Source organism: Marmota monax, unplaced genomic scaffold (assembly GCF_021218885.2).
Source record: "Marmota monax isolate L192 unplaced genomic scaffold, Marmota_monax_Labrador192_F-V1.1 WCK01_AAM20220418_F8-fsc00050, whole genome shotgun sequence".
Classification (NCBI taxonomy): Eukaryota; Metazoa; Chordata; class Mammalia; order Rodentia; family Sciuridae; genus Marmota; species Marmota monax.
Genome location: NW_026694552.1, coordinates 2,983,190 through 3,001,108, shown reverse-complemented (window position 1 = coordinate 3,001,108; position 17,919 = coordinate 2,983,190). Strand labels below are relative to the sequence as shown.

The window sequence follows — 17,919 nt, the reverse complement described above, 5'->3', positions numbered from 1 at the left end:
TTTGGAATGAGAGAACACGATTTGGGATATTGAGAGTCTGTGGTGATAATGGGAAAAACACAAATGTCCTTTGAACAGACAATAGACATTTTTCACTATGCTATAAAGACATATCACAAAGCAGAATTTATTTTTTCCTATGGAAACACTATACTTGGAAGTGGCATCACTGACCAAGGATTCAGCATCAGATAACAGGTTAGTATTAAATAATAAGGTCATCCAAGTGGAAATGTCATGTGCTCAATTGGACATATGGGATTAGAGAAGCAGTTGTACAGCAGAATTAATTGCATGGGCTTCTGTATATTTATTAGACCAGCAATGTTCCATTTCATAACTGATAATATATTTCAGAATAAAAATGTTTAATGAGTCCGATTCTATATTTTTCAGGGATAATATCTGGTATATTTATATTATAATCAGTAATTGTGACACATAAAGAGAATTAAATCAAAGCTCTGCCATATTTTCTGCAGGATGCAGCAGAATTTTATGAGTAAGCTCATTTCTGTAACAGCTGATGTGTAATTTCAGATTGCACCTCTAGGTTTCAATTGTGACAGCTGAATTACTCCGTAAATTTTCTAAGCTCTCCTGCCCAACAATAGAAATAATTTCTCAAGCTCTAAGACTAGTCAAATATATCTTCAATAATGAAAGGACTGCAAGCAATGCAAATGATCAGTAAGCAAAATGCAATGATGCTACCTCAAATGCTAAGATCTGCTTTATTCTAAGGTTCAAATCTTGCTTTATCAAGAAGTTAGCACTTCTCTTCCTAGAGAATCTATGAATCATTTATTTTTTATTTATTTTTATTTTAGTAGCAACTGAAATATCTAATGTTAAAAGAAAGATTTAAACACATATGCTTTTTAATCACAACAGAGGTAATATGAATTTTTAAACTATAGTAAATGATTTTTACTTTATATTATTCCTAACATATAATTTGTAATTATCCTCTTGGACAATTTAATGCTCATCATTATGAGGCCCCACAAAAATAAGACAGCATTTTAAACCTTTCAGCATATTTAAATAGTAAATATCCATGGTAACAGAGTACCCATACTCCAATTTCAGAAGTGGGAAAACACATTACTAAAGCAGACCTGATTTTGTTCCAACATTGTAGCCACTAATGTACATTAACTGTGAGTAGTTGTGGATGGATTTCCACTCTAATCACTCATGAAATGAGTTAAGAAGCCAGCAATTAAAAATTTTAAAAGCCTGCCACATTGTGACATTATAGATGATAAGAATTCTAAATAAATCATATGAACTAAGCAGAAAATATATTTCCCATAATCATCAGGGCTCTATCTGATTATACTTTATTAAGAATCTTTGAAGTATGATTTTTAAATACAATTTACACACTTAAAAATGAGATTCTAAAGAATAAAAAAGACACACATAAAAATTATCACTGTGGTGTTATCTGTAACAAAAAAAAATTGAAACGGAAGTAAACAAAACATTTTCACAAGTTCTGGCACATCTAACAGCAGGAATATCATGTAGTCATTACAAAACGTATTATGAAGAACATGGAAAACTTCATATGTTAAATAAGAAAATATTACAAAATTTTATCAAGAAGAAAGAACATTTCCTAACTCCTTCTATGAGGCCAGTGTTACCTGATACCAAAGAAAAACAAAGATAAAAGAAAACCAGAGACCAATATCCCTTATGAGTACACATGCAAAATTCCTTTGAAAAAATACTATACAACTGTGTCCAGGGGCTGGAGTTAAGGCTCAGTAGTAGAGAGCCTGCCTAGCACATATGAGGCACTGGGTTTGATTCTCAGCACCACACAAAAATAAATAAATAAAACAAAGGTATATGTCTATCAACAACTAAAAAAAAAAAAAAAAAACTATCCAGAAGCACATTAAAAGGACTATACACCGGATTGGGGATGTGGCTCAAGTGGTAGTGCGCTCGCCTGGCATGCTCGGGACGCTGGGTTCCATCCTCAGCACCACACAAAAATAAAAAAAAGATGTTGTGTCCACCGAAACTAAAAAATAAATATTAAAAAATTATCTCTCTCTCTCTCTCTAAAAAAAAAAAAATAAGGACTATACACCATAACCAATTAGGATTTATTCCAGGAAAGTAAGGGTAGTTAAACATGAAAATCAACCAATGTAACACTACCAATTCTATTAATAGAATTCCAATCAATTCTATTAATAGAATGAAGAAGGAACATATATCATCTAAACTGATGTAGAAATAACATTTGATGAAATTCTATACTCCTTCATGAAAAAAAAATTGTACCAATTGGAACAAAAGATAAATTCCTCAGTATGATATAGGGTGCTTATGGCAAAAAATAAATAAATTTCTCCCCTGAGATGAGAAAAAAACACAAGATCCTCCCACTCTCATCAATTCTATTCAACACTGTATGATCCAGCCAGGGCAATTAAACAAGAAATAAAAGATATCCAGATTGGAAAAAAAAGGAAGGAAAAACTATCTCTATTCACAGATGACACGATGTTAAATGTAGAAAAACCTGGAGAATCTATACAGGGAAAAAACTATTAATGCTAACAAACAAGTTCAGCAATGTTGCAGGATACAAAATCAGCATACAGAAATTAATTAGACATCTTTAAACATATATACACTTGCAATGAACAATCTAAAAATGAAATTAAGAAAATGGTACCATTTATAATAATGGCACAAAGAATAAAGTATTTAGGAATACATTCAACCAAGGAAGTATAAGAGTTGGGCACTGACAACTCTAAAACATCACTGAAAGAAATTAAAGGAGATGTAAATAAAGACATTCCATCTCATTTCTTGGATTGGAATATTTAATACTGTTAAGATGTCAATACTCCCCAAACTGATGTATGGACTCAATGCAATCTCTCTCAATTCCAACTGCCCTTTGTAGAAATGGATAACCTCGTCCTAAAATTCATATAGAATTGAGAGGGACCTCCAAAAGCAAACCAATCTTTATAAAGAAAAATAAAGTGAGAAAACTCCCACTTTCCATTTTGAAAGCTTACTACAAAACTGTAATTTAAACAATGCTGTACTGGCATAAGGACAGACACACATATTAATGGAAAATAATTGCGAGTCCAAAGATAACCCTATTTTGGACAGGGTGCCAAGACTGTTTAATGAGGAAAAAATAGTCTTTTCAACAAATAGTGCTGGAACAACTGGAAATGCACATGCAAAGTAATGAATTTGGACCCTTATTTCATACTGGAAAGAAAAAGTAATTCAAGATGGATCAAAGACCAACTTAGTATAAGAACTAAAACTCTAAAACTCAGAGGAAAACAGGTGAAAATCTTAATGATACTGGATTAGTCTACAAATAAATTAGACTTCAAAATTCAAAATGTTTACATAAGATACTATGAAGTGAATAGAAACTATCAAGTGAAAAGAAAACCCACAAAACAGGACAAAAATTTCTAAATTATACACCTGATAAAAGTTTAGTAGCAAAAGAACGCTTAGGACTAAAAGATAACACAATTTAAAAAACAGGTAAAGGACTTAAATAGAACAACATCAAAGATGATGTACAAACAGCCAATAAGCACAGGAGAAGTTGTTCAACACAATTAGTCACTAGAAAAATATAAACAAAAATCACAAGAACATAAGCACTTCACACCCAGTAAGACACTATAATCAAAAGAAAGAATATCAAGTGTAGGCAAGAATGTGGAGAAAGTGAAACTTTCATACACTGCTGGTGGAAATGTAAAATGAGGCAGCTACTCTGGAAAACATTGTTGGCAGTTCCTCAAAATGTTAAAGAGTTATCATATAAAGTCTTAATAATGGTGACTATTGTGGAGTGAGACTTTGAGACTTTTTACTTCATGTCATTCTGTATTATTTGATATTTTAAGAATTTTCTGAAATAAAATATCTGATTCCTGTTTTGGAATACCATTTCAAGTATTCAGTTTTCAAATGTAGTAAGCATTCAAGCTTATTTGTGGAATAAAACATTTGCTATACGCAAGAAGAGCTCTTGGAATGTTATTGCCTTTTATAATCAGAAAAAAGGATGTAGGGAAAACGTCATCTATATTTTCTGATAGACTGTACTCATTATAAGGCAGCATTTTCAAACAATTTGCCACAAAAGCATTTTGTATGGTATACATGCCATGAGAAAAGTGTCAGGTGAAAAAAAATGTCTACAAAGAGAATACAAAATGAGAAATTATATTCCATTTCTGATAACAAAACCAAAAATTATGTATTTATGGTAATAATGGTTTATGGCATTAGATACATAAGGTGACACTGATGTGTGTCCTATGAGGACATAAGGCTATCTATTACAAAGCAGGGAGAATAAATGTGCCTGGATTCATGCATAGAAAAGTACTGATTATTTTGTAAACAAAAACCTACAAAAGGGGCTGGGGCTGTAGCTTAGTGACAGAGTGCTTGCCTAGCATCCGTGAGGCACTGGGTTTGATCCTCAGCACCACATAAAAACAAACAAATAAAATAAAGGCATTCTGTCCATCTATAACTATAAAATTTTTAAAAAACCTACAAAAGGATTATCTATAGCATCATAAGGCTAAAGGATATATTTGCAAAAATAAAAAATACATATTTCATTGAATTCTCAACATTAAAATGTGTTGTCAAAGAATCCCCAGATCTGGAGATTGTAGAAAAACTTACTTTGAGGTAGAAATGAAAAAAAAAAGAAAAAGGAAAAATTATACTTGTATTTATATAGTAATAATGTCAATTAAAGAAAAAACAAAGCTGGGCATGGTGGCACACACCTGTAATTCCAGTGGTTCAGGAGGCTGAGATAGGGGGAATGCAAGTACAAAGCCAGCAACTTAAGAAAGACCCTGTCTCAAAATAAAATATTAAAAACCAAAAGTGCTGGGGATGTGGCTCAGTGGCTAAGTTCCCCTGGGTTCAATCCCCAGTAAAGGGGCAGGGAGATGACCAAATACCTACCTGCCATTCAAATTCACTATCAGACCAATCCCAGTAAGTACTAATAGAAGAAGACACATCACTGCAGACACTCCCCTCAGGGAACAAATCAAAAGAAGTGAAGTCTTGATCATCTAACAGGGAATAGCAATCATCTTGATCTCCAACAGAAACTGATGAAAATAGCTCCTCACTGCATTCTGAGCTGGCAACACTTGTTCCACACGAAGTTAGGTTCCACCTTTAAAAACATAACATAAAAGAAATCATGACAGGGACTACAGTCCACACACTTTGAAGTTATTAATAGGAAACATTTATGAGGAATGTATTTTTAGGTAATAGTGTGATTATTTTTAAAAAGCATTTACATTTTAAGAAAATATACTAAAATATTTATGAGTAAAATATGTCTGGGATTTGCCTCAAAATAATAAGAAAGGAGTTAGGGAATAGGTTAGAAATATAGATAAAGCATGATGCCATATGTGAATAATTGAAGCTGGGTGATGTGTACAAAGGATTCAGTATACTATTTTCTTTTATAGTTGTCTGAAAAACTTTATAATAAAACATTTTAAAACAAAAATATATTTAAATTAGGAATGAAGTAGAACCTTCTTCCAAAACAAAATATATAACACAGTGGGTATGACTAAGCCTTGGAGTCAGAATGAGTACAAATTCTTGCTCTGTCATCATCTGCTAGCTCTTTGATCTTAAGTAAATCACAACCTTTCCAAGCCTACGTCCTCATCTTTAAAATGGAGTTATTGTGAGCAGTATATGAGAATGTATACAGAGAATTTAGCACACATCAAAAGTGCTTAATATATGACAGCTATTATTACTAAATTAAAGGACGAGGACAGCCAGGTCGTGGCAGAGAAAATCACCAACAAAGTACACAGGAAGAAGTTTAAGAAGTGGTTGTTATATTTAAATAACTTTTATATATTAATGTTACACAGGATCACTGTAGGGATGCTGGAATAAAAAAAGAGTAAATATGTTTAAAAGGTCCTATAGTTCCACTATCCAGCAACAGCTAGCCTATAAAATTTTGTAACTTTTTTCTAGATGCATATATTTTTTACAGAATTGGCAATCAGCCTATGTATACATATATGTGTGTTAGTATCTTGTTTACACTGAATATTATATACTGAACATTTTTCTAAGCACAAGTTGAATATCCCTTATTTAAAACATTTAAAACAAAATGGGGACCAGAATTGTTTCAATCATTTTTAAAATTTTGAATTATTTGCATATACATAATGATATGTATTGGGGATGAGACCTGAGTATAAAAATGAAATACATTTGTTTCATATACACTGTAAACACATATCCTGAAAGTAATTTTATACAATATTTTTAGTGCACCTATTTTTTTTGTCTTGAGGTACTAGGCACTGAGCTATATCCACACCCTCTTTTACTTTTTATTTTGAGACAGGGTTTCACTAAATTGTTAAGGCTGGCCTCAAACTTGCAATCTTCCTGCCTCAGGCACTGGATAGGTGAGATTAGAGGCATGTGTCACCACATGCAGGCAGTGCACCTGTATTTTGACTGCATTCCATCACGTGAGGTCACAGTGGAACTTTCCACTTGCTATGTCAAGTTGCCATTCAGGAAGTTTCAGATTTTGAATTTTTACATTAGGTATACTCAACCTGCATATCATTTGAAACTATTTTAATATCAATATAATATTATATTGATTGAAATGAATCATAACTTATTTACCTTATTTCCCCAATAACAGATGTGTAGACTGCTCTCTGTATTTATATATTACACATAACACAGAGATGAGCTTTTTGTTTATAATTATTTATCCAAACATCAATATTCCCAGGATAGACTGCTTGAAAGGTAAGTACTGAGTCAAAGAATATAAACACTCCTAAGGGCCACAGTACATTTAGTCAAATACCTTTTTGAAAGGCTGCATCAATTCATATTCCCCAAGGCAACATATAAATATGTTAATTTGGGGCTGGGGATATAGGACAGTGGTAAAGTACTAGTCTAGCAAGTGGAAGGCCCTGGGTTCAAGCCACAGTACCACACACACACACACACACACACACACACAAAAAATCAAAACTGAAATAAGGTTCATCTCACCATAACCATAACAGCATAGAAATTTTCATTTAAGAAAACTTTTACCTATCTCCTGGGACAGAAATATTTTATTCACATTTTTATTTGATTATCAGGATGATCAAAACTTTAAATATGTATTAGCTATTTTTCTAATGGTGTTTTTCTATGTGTTGAATGTTTTCATTTATTGACTTCATGAATTCTTCATGCATTAAGAATATTAAGATTTTTTTTTCATGTACTATTTGTTAAAGGGATTTTGGGGTTTGCCTTTTTTGTTGTTGTTTTATGGTCTTAAAAATCTATGAAATTTACTGGGCATGATGATGCATGCCTATAATCCAAGGCTCGAGAAGCTGAGGGAGGAGGATTGCGGGTTCAAAGCCAGCCTCAGCAACCTAGCAAGATCCTAAGCAAGCGATACCCTGTCTCTAAATAAAAAAATATATAGGGGGCTGGGGTTGTGGCTCAGTGGTAGCATGCTTGCCTGGCATGGGTGAGGCACTGGGTGGGTTTAATCCTCAGCACCACATAAAAGTAAATAAATAAAGGTACTGAATCCATCTACAACTAAAAAACAAAGTTTAAATACACACACATACATATACATACATATATATATATATATACATATATCTCGGGAAGTGGCTCAGTGGTTAAGTGCCCCTGGGCTCATTCCTGTTACCACTCCCCCCCCCAAAAAAAAAACGGTATAAAATTTGTTTTCTTTTGTGAATTTCCACTAGTTTCATACCATTAATGAGATAATGGGATATTTTTCATTGCTTTGCTGGTAGAATAGGGAATTAATCCTGAAGATAATGATTTAAGATTTCCAATACTAATAAGCTACTGAACTAATGGCTTCCTGAAGAAAAGCCTATTATTTATCTATTATTAGGTTGTTCCTCATCCTTCATTAAATCCAGATTTTTTGAATTATAAAATTTTTTAACTTCCTTCTCTGCCTTTTTTGAAGTGGGAATTGAATTCAGGTGCACTTTATCACTGAGCTACATCCCCAACCTTTTATTTTTAATTTTGAGACAGGGTCTTGGTAAATTGCTGAGGCTGACCTCGAATTTGAGATCCTACTGCCTCAGCCTCTGGAATCTCTGGGATTACAGGATATGACACCACCCGAAGCCTTTCCTTATTTTTCATAGCTAACATTAAATTCAGAAGTTCATGATTTACCAAATTTGGAAAACTCAAAAAAATGTATGGTGTCTATGTCTGCTGGGCTGACAGTAGAGTTGAAATGTGCAGGAGCCTGTATAGACACACTCAACTATTACAGTTCAATAAATAAAAAGCACATGTTGATAATTTGTTACAAATCTATCATTCATCTAAGAATTATAGAATACTATGTAGTATTACTTAGTTTCATTGTATCCTTGTTGTGTGGGCAGTATCCTCATTTAAAATAATTAACAAACTAGTAGATCTAACCAAATTGCTCAGAGCTTGCAATAAAAGCTCTAAACCTCAATCATAAGTTCTCTCCTAGACACAGTAAGCCAGTTACACTGAGCAAACTATTTTCTCTTCAAACTGCATGTCTTCAAATTGCACATTGACTTTCCCCCCTTTATTCATTCACCCATTCAACAAACATTTAGTCAGTATCTTCTGTGTGCCAAATACAATGTTCACTGTTAGGAAAAGCTGTTAGATAATTGTTTTTTAATTAGAATTTCTTTTCAGCTTGTAAAAATTCTGCTGAAATGTATTTCCCTCAATGAGTAATAACATACCTTTTTAAAAAGCTATGTCACATTTGATAATCTAACCATTAGTTTACTGGCAAGTTAGGGATTTGCTTGGTTTTGTGCCCTTACCATAGGGCAAAATTAGTATGTTTCTCAGCCTTTCAGATTTATGACTATGTAACAAGGTTCTAGATATTCTCAGAAGCCTTTGTCTTTTTTATTATCAGTGGCAAGTAAACTGGGCTTTTTACTTTACAAATCATTTACAAAATAGAAAAAAAACGTATTTTTATTACTAATGATTTTTTAAAAATTCTTTATCTTCTAATTTATAATATTGTTTTATTATTATTTTAAAGCAGTGTGGATAAAAACATAGCAAGAAATGCTTTTATCCATTTCTGATATGAGTATAAATTGATATAATCCTTTTGAAAAGCAATTAGTAGTATATGCATACCAAAAGCATTAAAAAGGTTCATTCTTAGCAGGGTTCGGTGTCACACTCTTATAATCCAACCCACTTGGGAGACTGAGGCACAATGATTACAAGTTCAAGACCAGCCCCAGCAACTTAATGAGACCTTGTCTCAAAATAAAAAATAAAAAGGGCTGGGATGCAGCTCAATGGTAGAGTCCCATGCGCCCAATCCCAAGTGACACCCCTCCCCCGCACCAACGAAGGTCCATACCTTTGGACTCCATTAATTTATATTCTAGGAAATCTATTCCTTTCCCCAAATAGAAATTTAGAAAAAATATATTTACAAATATGTCAAAAATATCATTTATATTGGGCTGGGGATGTGGCTCAAGCGGTAGCGCGCTCGCCTGGCATGCTTGCGGCCCAGGTTCGATCCTCAGCACCACATACAAACAAAAATGTTGTGTCCGCCGAGAACTAAAAAAAATAAATATTAAAAATTCTCTCTCTCTCTCTAAAAAAATATCATTTATAATAGCAAAAATGGGAAAATAAATGACCTTAAAACCTGGGGAATAACTGTCATATCTCAATAATAGTATTTTTGTAATCATTTAAAAAATCACATTTTCAGATGATTTGTTGAAAAGGAAAGCATTCATCTATATTAGTGCAAATAAATCACAAATAGTATATGTGGCCTGATAGTGATTTTTAAAAATTACATAGGTTAAGCATCACTAATCTGAAAATCCAAAATTTGAACCTTTCCAAAATCCATTCAACTTTTTGAATGTTGACTTGACACAACAAGTGGAAAATTCCACTCTGACCTTGTGATGGGCTGCAGTCAAAATACAGGCACACTAAAAATAGTGTATAAAAGGTTCAGGCTATGTGTATAAGACACATGTGAAACAAATGAATTTTGTGTTTACTCTTAGGTCTCACACCCAAGATATCTCATTATGCACATGCAACTATTAAAAAAAATGAAATCTGAAACACTTTTACTCCCAAGCATTTCAGATAAGAGATACTTAAACCTCTATCTGTACAGAGAAGGAATATTAAAAGTAACATTGAAGTGTTGACAAATTGTTAACTCTGGGAAAAGGGATCATGAGTGGTCTTCATAGTTTTAATATGCCTTCATTTTTTTATTATGAGCTTTTATAATAAAAATTTAACTGTGATTCACTTTGACTGTTCTGACAGCTTTCAATGAATGTTCAGTGTAGGCGTAGCACTGAATCATTCAAATTTACAAGCTCTTCCATCTTATTTACTAAGGGAAAGCTGCCTAATACTAAGGTTCTAGATATACTATAACATTACTCTCAAAGGAGACTTTCTCCAAAAAGTGTACAAGAAAAAATGTTGACAAGAACTCCAATGAAATTGTGTTTAACTCAATAACTAGGCTTCTTGCCCCAATTTTTTTTAATTTAAATTTTTTTAGTTGTAGTTGGACACAATACCTTTATTTTATTTATTTTATGTGGTGCTGAGGATCGAGCTCAGTGCCTTGTACATGCTAGGCAAGTGCTCTACTGCTGAGCCATAAGCCCAGCCCCCCAAATTTTAATTTAAAAAAAAGACAAGAACACTTCTTTACAAGGTTTTTCAGCAAGAATATACAGACTAACAATTTTAAGTTGTATTTTGATAAGTAGCTATTTAAATGTGGAATAAAGGAATAAAGGGAAAAATGTCCACCATGTACTCATTCCTCTGTAGTTCTTTCCTCTTTCAGGTGGATCTCTCAGGATGAGAATCCAGCCAACAGGCACTGTCAAACTCAAAACTGTCAAGCTGATCAAGGTCACTCCAAATCCGTGCTATACATTCTTTCTTAGAGGACAGTCCCCCATCATCATAAGTATTCATCTTTGAATCCCTGACAGAACCCCACATAGTCACCCCACTCTGCTTCTCCTTTGGATTCTAATAGGTCATCAGGGTTCCAATAGGGAGTAGATGGCACAACCCACTTCTCTATTTCCCATAAGTTTCCTACTGTCCTCCCAGCTACCTTAATTGTCTTGAGATCATTACCCATCTTTCTTACTCCTTCTACTGTCTTAGAAGTTAAAAAAAAAAATCCTGTGCCATTTCTTTTTTTTTAAGTATTTGTTTTTAGATATTGATGGACCTTTATTTTATTCATTTATATGTGGTGCTGAGAATCGAACCCAGTGCCTCACACATGCTAGGCAAGTGCTCTACCACTGAGCCACAACTCCAACCCCTCCTGTACCATTTCTAAAGTCAATTCTTCATCTGGGCTTCTGAGTTCACCATATCTATCTCCACTCATCTCAACCTCTCTTCTGTTTTCAACTTCTCCCTTTCTATGGCCTGCTCCAAGGAAGCTAAAATATCTATTATTGGAAAAGAAAAACTAAACAAAAAAATTTATCATCCATTCCCTGTTAGATTTATTGAAAAACTCCCACTCTTTCAGCCATTAGAACCTATGCTTTTACTACTATCACTCTACTAGAAATTCTGTTGATTACTCTATTTTGGTTTGGATATGAGGAATCCCCACCCCGCAAAGCTCCTGTATTAATGCAGGAAAATATTCAGAGGTGAAATGGCTGAATTGTGAGAGCTGTAACCTAATCAGTACATCCTAATTTGAGTGAGCTAGGTGGTAACTGTAGGCAGGTGGAGTATGGCTAGAGGAGGTGGGTCACTGGGGGTTAACTTCCCTGTGGCCCCTTCCTCTGCTTCCTGGCTATCATGAATGGATGTCCTTTCATCATGAGGTTCTCTCTCACTTGGGCCCAGAGAAATGGAGTTGGCCCAAATAAATTTTGAAACCATGAGCCCAAATAAACTTTCCCTCTAAGTTACCCTTGTCAGATATTTTGGTCAGTGACAAAAAGAGGAATAATACATACCTCCAAGTCTATTATTTCTAGCTTGGAAATTTCTCCAAAGCCTGAGCCCCATTCTCATTTTGTCTCAAGTCCCTAAACCAAATTCCTCCAATTTGTTTCTCCCACCTGTAACCCACAGTTCTTCTGCACCTCCAATTCTATACCTAGATAGTAAAACTGTGTGTGGTATAAAATATACACAATAGGGGCTGGGGATGTAGCTCAGTGGTAAAGCATTTCCTGAGCATGTGTGAGACCCTAGGTTCAATACCCAGCACTGCCAAACAATAACAAAAAAGGAAACACAATAGTATTGGAATTTTTCTGCTTAATTATGGTTGAAAATGGGGCTCTAAAATCTCATCACCGAGTAACTGATTTATTCAATAGTTCATTTCATACCCTGCAGGTAAGGTGTACAAAAAGTAAGGCACTGTCCTCCCACACACTTTTCACAATTGTTTAATGTCATAGTACTGATGCAGTCCTGAAGGATGAAGAGAATAACACACTTTGTAGTTAATATTAACTTCTGTCATCTCACAATTTAATCATAGGACCTATCAATATCATGAAAAATTTTCCAATCTGCTAAATGACATCTGTTTTTGGTGATGGGAGTGGTTGTTGCAGCAGACATAGCTAGTATACAAAAAAAAAAAAAGTCCTGATGCTAATTCAAGAGAAAAACACCATTTACATCAGAAAAACCCTGTCCCAAAAACCACAGAGAATGTCTTAAAAACATGCCCACACAAATTAATATTATATATATGTATGTGTGTGTGTGTGTATATATATATATATATATATATATATATATATAATGTATATGTATATATAATATATATATATATATAAACACTGACATTTCAAGTTTCTTTTTAAGTCTTAATTTTTTAGCTAATTTAAATTTATTCTATTTTTCCAAAATTCTAGAAAAACTCAGTTAGTTCTTAAAATTCTAAAAGATGTGATTTCCCTCCTGTTTTTTTTTTTGTTTGTTTGTTTGTTTGTTTTTAAGATAATGTCTCCTATGTTGCCCAACCTGGTTTTCTGGTCTAAGTTCTGGTTAGGGGACAGACAGATGAGGATGGTGGAAACATGAGGTTAAGAGAATAATTCTATAAAATGGGCTCACTGTGCTGACCCCACATGCTTTCTTTGCCAAAAAGCAATTTGCCTGCAGCCCTGCCTGGCCTGGGTGGACAGGATATGTCACATTCCTCAATAAACTACCTGTTATCTGTAAAGAAATGTAAGCAGGAAATATTGTTGATAAAAAGAACCCAAGTTACTTTGAAGGAAAACTTTTGTGACCCTCTTCACAGATCAGATCCTAGAAGATAAGGATAGTTCCTCCTGACCATAAAACATGTAAAAATGATTAAGAGTCCAATTAAAACTACTCATCACAAGCCAGGGTATCATAGAGTTGTCATGCAACAGGCACTTGAAAGTCTGATGTCAACCTGCTATCAGTCAAAAGTCAAGAGGTGGACCTGGGCGGGACTCTCTGGAAACTTATCTGGGATCCCCAATAAAACTGGAGTCCAGGAGAGGCACATTGTTCCTCTCCTCTCTGAGAGGACCCACTCCCTCCCTTGAGAGTTTCCCCTTTACCTTTTCCTATCCCTTCAATAAACTCATTTCTGTTACTCTGAGTGGCATGTCTGAAATCTTTGTGACTACATTGTAAGAATTAGGGTTTGAAGGGTGGATCTTCATGCTGTCTCAGTTTTCTGGAAGGCCCCAGCTTCATAACATTCTGAGCTCAAGTGATTCTTTGCCTCAGCCTCCACAGTAGCTGGTACTACAAGAGTACATCACCATACCTTGATAGAAAATCAAAATTCTTCAAAAAAATGGTTATGTCCCTATAATTTATTTTCTACTGAACCTAGATCAGTGACACACCAACCTATATCAAACATGATTCTAATGTGTACACATGTATTCAAACTTAGGGACCAGTATTAGTTCCATGACTCTCTTGGTTAATGAAGATTGGAAATAGAGCTCATTCAAGTAAATGAGTAGGCACAATAGTCATAATCACAAGGTCCTCATCAAGGGCATTAATCTCCCTATTTTCTTATCCGATAATAAGGAAGAAGCCAAATAAAGGTAAACCAAATATCTACGTACTGACAAGCTTTCTATTTTCAATAAAACTTGTTTTACAGTGACTAAACCCAAAGCAGAATTTTAGTACTCGACTATTCACATCTGATTTTTGGAATGTTGCTTGAATTGGCAAATGATGTGATATGAAGAAAAAAAGTGACGCATACAACTCCAAAATAAAAGAACTCCCTATATTAAACTTTGCCCACATAGATGATTTAGCTGTTTGCTTCTCCCTGAAAAGAAATGGCTGGAAGCATATGGTTCTCTCAAACACCATCTTGAAGAGGGGTAAGAAGGAAGAACATTCCAGAAGGAGAAAAGATTTAAAAAGCAAGGTAGCCTAGGGCAGAAACATCATCTGCTATAAATATTGCTAATTCTGTTTCTTCTACTTTCTGCTGAAAAGAATGCAGAGCATTAGATCCCATGCTACCATTCCAAGCCTTGTGAAAAATATAGTAGAAAAGGGACAGTTAAAAAAAAAAGCAGGCAGTGCTAGGTGTGGCACACCCATAATCCCAGCTACTGTGGAGGTTGAGGCAGGAGGAGTAAAAGTTCAAGGCCAGGCTAAGCATTTTAGAAATACCCTGTTTGGGGCTAAAGATGGAACTCAGTGGTCCTGCACTCCTGGGTTCAATCCCCTGTACTGTAATTTAAAAAAAAAAAAAAAAAAAGGCCGTAAGAAAAAAAATAAAAAATAAAGCTTGACTTAGACAAACTTGGCCTTGACAGGAACCTCCTTTCACCCTCACTGCCCCATTCTGGAAAACAGCCCTGACCTTTTCACAGTCTTTTAAAGGGGAAAAATACAAGGAAATAATGGGGAGGAGGAGGAACAGAACAAGCTGTAAGAAACACATTATTCTCACTGCTTCACTCCCATAACCTCCACCAGTTTGGGCAACATTGACCTTCAAAGTCTGCCCCCACTTCCTTGCCCTCATCATCAGAGCCAGCTAATTCTAAAATCATTTAACTTTCCTGGGTATGTAACTTACTCCACTACTGCAAAACTTGAATACCGAATATATGCAAAGGCATTCTTTTATATTATTTTTCAAAACAAATAACCTTAATACTTGATTTTATCAATTTTACATTCATGTTAGTTACATCATGGTTAAACAGGCTTCTGTGAGTCAGTCTAAGAAACTACAATGACCATTGATAACCCTAGATCCATTGGTTCTGATCCAAGTTCCATCACTGGCTCCAAAGGAGTAGTCCAGGTCTGACTAGGCCTTTCCCTGATTAGGAAAGGTTTTGTGACCTTCAAATCAGTCTTTTTCTCTCTGAGCCTCAGTTTCTTCATTTTTGCAATAAAAACCTGGAATAGTTGTAAAAAATTTACTGCCATTTTGTGTTATGTGGATGTTCTGAAAGAGTATTAAAGCATCTTTGTTTCCACAGACTATAACTTTCTTTTAGATAAGAATCATGTTTTATACATTCCTTGTATTTGGTAGAGACTCAGTAGATCTAGATTGATTTAAGTGGGTAGGAAGGGAAAATATGCAAGACACTAAAATGTGGATGGATTTGATCAAACTCACATAGTAAACTTGGATCAGAAATAAGAACTAGACTACTTACTTCCAGTATTTTCTACAGCTGAACCCTCTCAAGTCCCTTTTACACATTCACCCAGTCCTTTGTATGCCTATCTCAAATATCCTCAGTTATTAAAAGTTGAGGCTTATATCTAAAAGCTCTTCAAATCCCCCACAACGTTTGATGTAACACTTAAGTACTTTCGTGGGAGAATTCTCCAGAACACTGCCTTCCAATAAAACCAGTTAGAAGATGCACCCTCTGAATAAAATTTGTATAAACAAGCTCATTTTAAGCCTTGCTCTAACCCCATACTGAGGAAGCAAACGAAGGATTATGTTACATGAAGGAATCTTCCAGATTTTAAGTTTTATACATTTTGGCAGGGCCTAAAGCGCTCAGGCAAAGAGTTCATAAAGGAAGGGGGGGGGGTAGTTTTTACAGCACTCCGCTAAAAAATGGGGGAGGTGGAAGGGAAAATAACTATTAAGACAGGTTAAAAATTGGGAAAGAGAAGGTTCGAGCTTCAAAAGTGCCACCTTTCAAAGATCCATGGATTGATTTTTGAGCCACCGAAAATTCACTCTATAGCGTACCGGAAATGGAATGGGTTAAACTTTTGCAGATGGATGGAAACAGGGGAGCATCTAAAAATCAAGGGTGGGGGTTTGGGATTCGCAGGGTACACATGGGGAGGTGGAAGGGAAAAAGCAGAGGGCAGGAAAACAAGATATCGCTGTAGTCAGAAGATGAATGGGGGAAAGAAACCTAGTAATGCCAGTGGGAAGGAAAATCAGAGGGCAGGGGTGAAAATAGGGAGGGGGAGGAGGAGGAGGAGGAGGAGGAGGAGGAGGAGGAGGAGGAGGAGGAGGAGGAGGGAAAGAGCCCGGGAATGAGCGCTGGTCGAAGGAAGGTGGGGGAGGGGGCCATTGGAAGCTCAGCCTCAGGCAAAGGACCTGAAACGCGGCTGGGGCGCGACCCCGCGTTCTCCAGCAATAGGCAGCGATGTCGGAAGTCCACCGCTGCCCTCGGAGGCGGCTCATACCTGTTGGTATGGAAGCGGTGGAGCGGGTCGGTGCGATGGCAGGAGGACAGCTGGCAGCCAAAGTCGCTGATGTCCAGGCAGCCTGGCTCCTCGCTGGGGCAGGTGCCCACCCCGCGAGGGGGTCCCAGGAGCGGGAAGGGCTCCTCCGGGGTTAGGAACTTCTCGTAGGAAGTGGTGGCTGACGCCTCGTCGGACATGGCTGGAGATTGTCCGGCTTGGACTCCTTCTCTGGCCCTGGGCTGTTCCCGCGCCCTCCCCTGCCCCCACTCTAACCTGTCCGCTGTCACCGCAGCTCCAGGGTGTGCCCACCGCAGCTCGCTGGCGAGCTGAGCACCGAGGTCCCCGCTGCCCGGGGAGTGCGGATCTGTGTGAAGAGGCTGCACGAGGGCAGAGAGGGTCGCCGGCCACCCAGTCGGCGCCCCAGTGGCCTCTGCAGCCGCAGCCTCAGCCGCTGCCGCTGCCACTACCCCGCCCAGCCAGTCAGCGCAGCGCCACCGCCCCGCTTGGGCGGCCCCGCCCACTGCGCTCGCAGCTTGCGACTGCTGCAGTCGGCCAGACGCCGTCCAGTATAGGAAGAGCGGCGGGAAGCCGCTCCCCTTGCCCCCTGCTGGAGCGGAGGAGCAACTGAACCTCCGCGGGCCACAGCCCCGCGTGGCCCGCCCCGCCCGACGCGTCGAATCAGGGATTCAGGGCTTTGGAAAGACTGACTCAAACCAGCGTCCTCCTCCACTTTCCCACTCGCACCTAAGCAGCAACTGCAGCCCTGAGAAAAGGGACTTGGCCAAGGTCACACCGCGGGTGCGTGAGAAAGGATTCATGTGTCCTTGTTCCCAGCGTACTCGATCATCCTGTCTCAATTCAACAAGTATTTATTGAGCTCCTGTAGCGTGTGTGCCCAGCACTGTGCAAAGAGCTGTAGGAGAAAAACGCCAAGTAGAAAAAAAATAGTCCCTGCCTCACCCTTAATCACCTCGCTTCAAGAACCCTACGCTCCAGCTACCAGGCTACTCAGAACTGCTGGACACGTAGTGCTTCTTTTGTGCTCTGTGCTTT

At 36.9% G+C, this 17,919-nt stretch overlaps 1 protein-coding gene across 2 annotated transcripts in view; it reads right to left on the bottom strand.

Annotated features, from left to right (window-relative positions):
* Fam199x (family with sequence similarity 199, X-linked) overlaps window positions 1-17,347 on the bottom strand; it is a 31,457-nt gene extending 14,110 nt beyond the window's left edge. Inside the window, exons 1-2 of one of the 2 annotated variants that reach the window (XM_058571606.1) lie at window positions 16,867-17,347; window positions 5,014-5,233 (exon numbers count right to left, since the gene is read on the bottom strand). In XM_058571606.1, coding sequence (XP_058427589.1) covers window positions 5,014-5,233; window positions 16,867-17,063 — 417 coding nt within the window. In that variant the 5' untranslated portion in view covers window positions 17,064-17,347. The remainder of the gene's footprint in view (window positions 1-5,013; window positions 5,234-16,866) is intronic. The other variant, XM_046420804.2, reaches the window with a different exon arrangement.
* Between the last annotated feature and the right edge of the window lie 572 nt (window positions 17,348-17,919).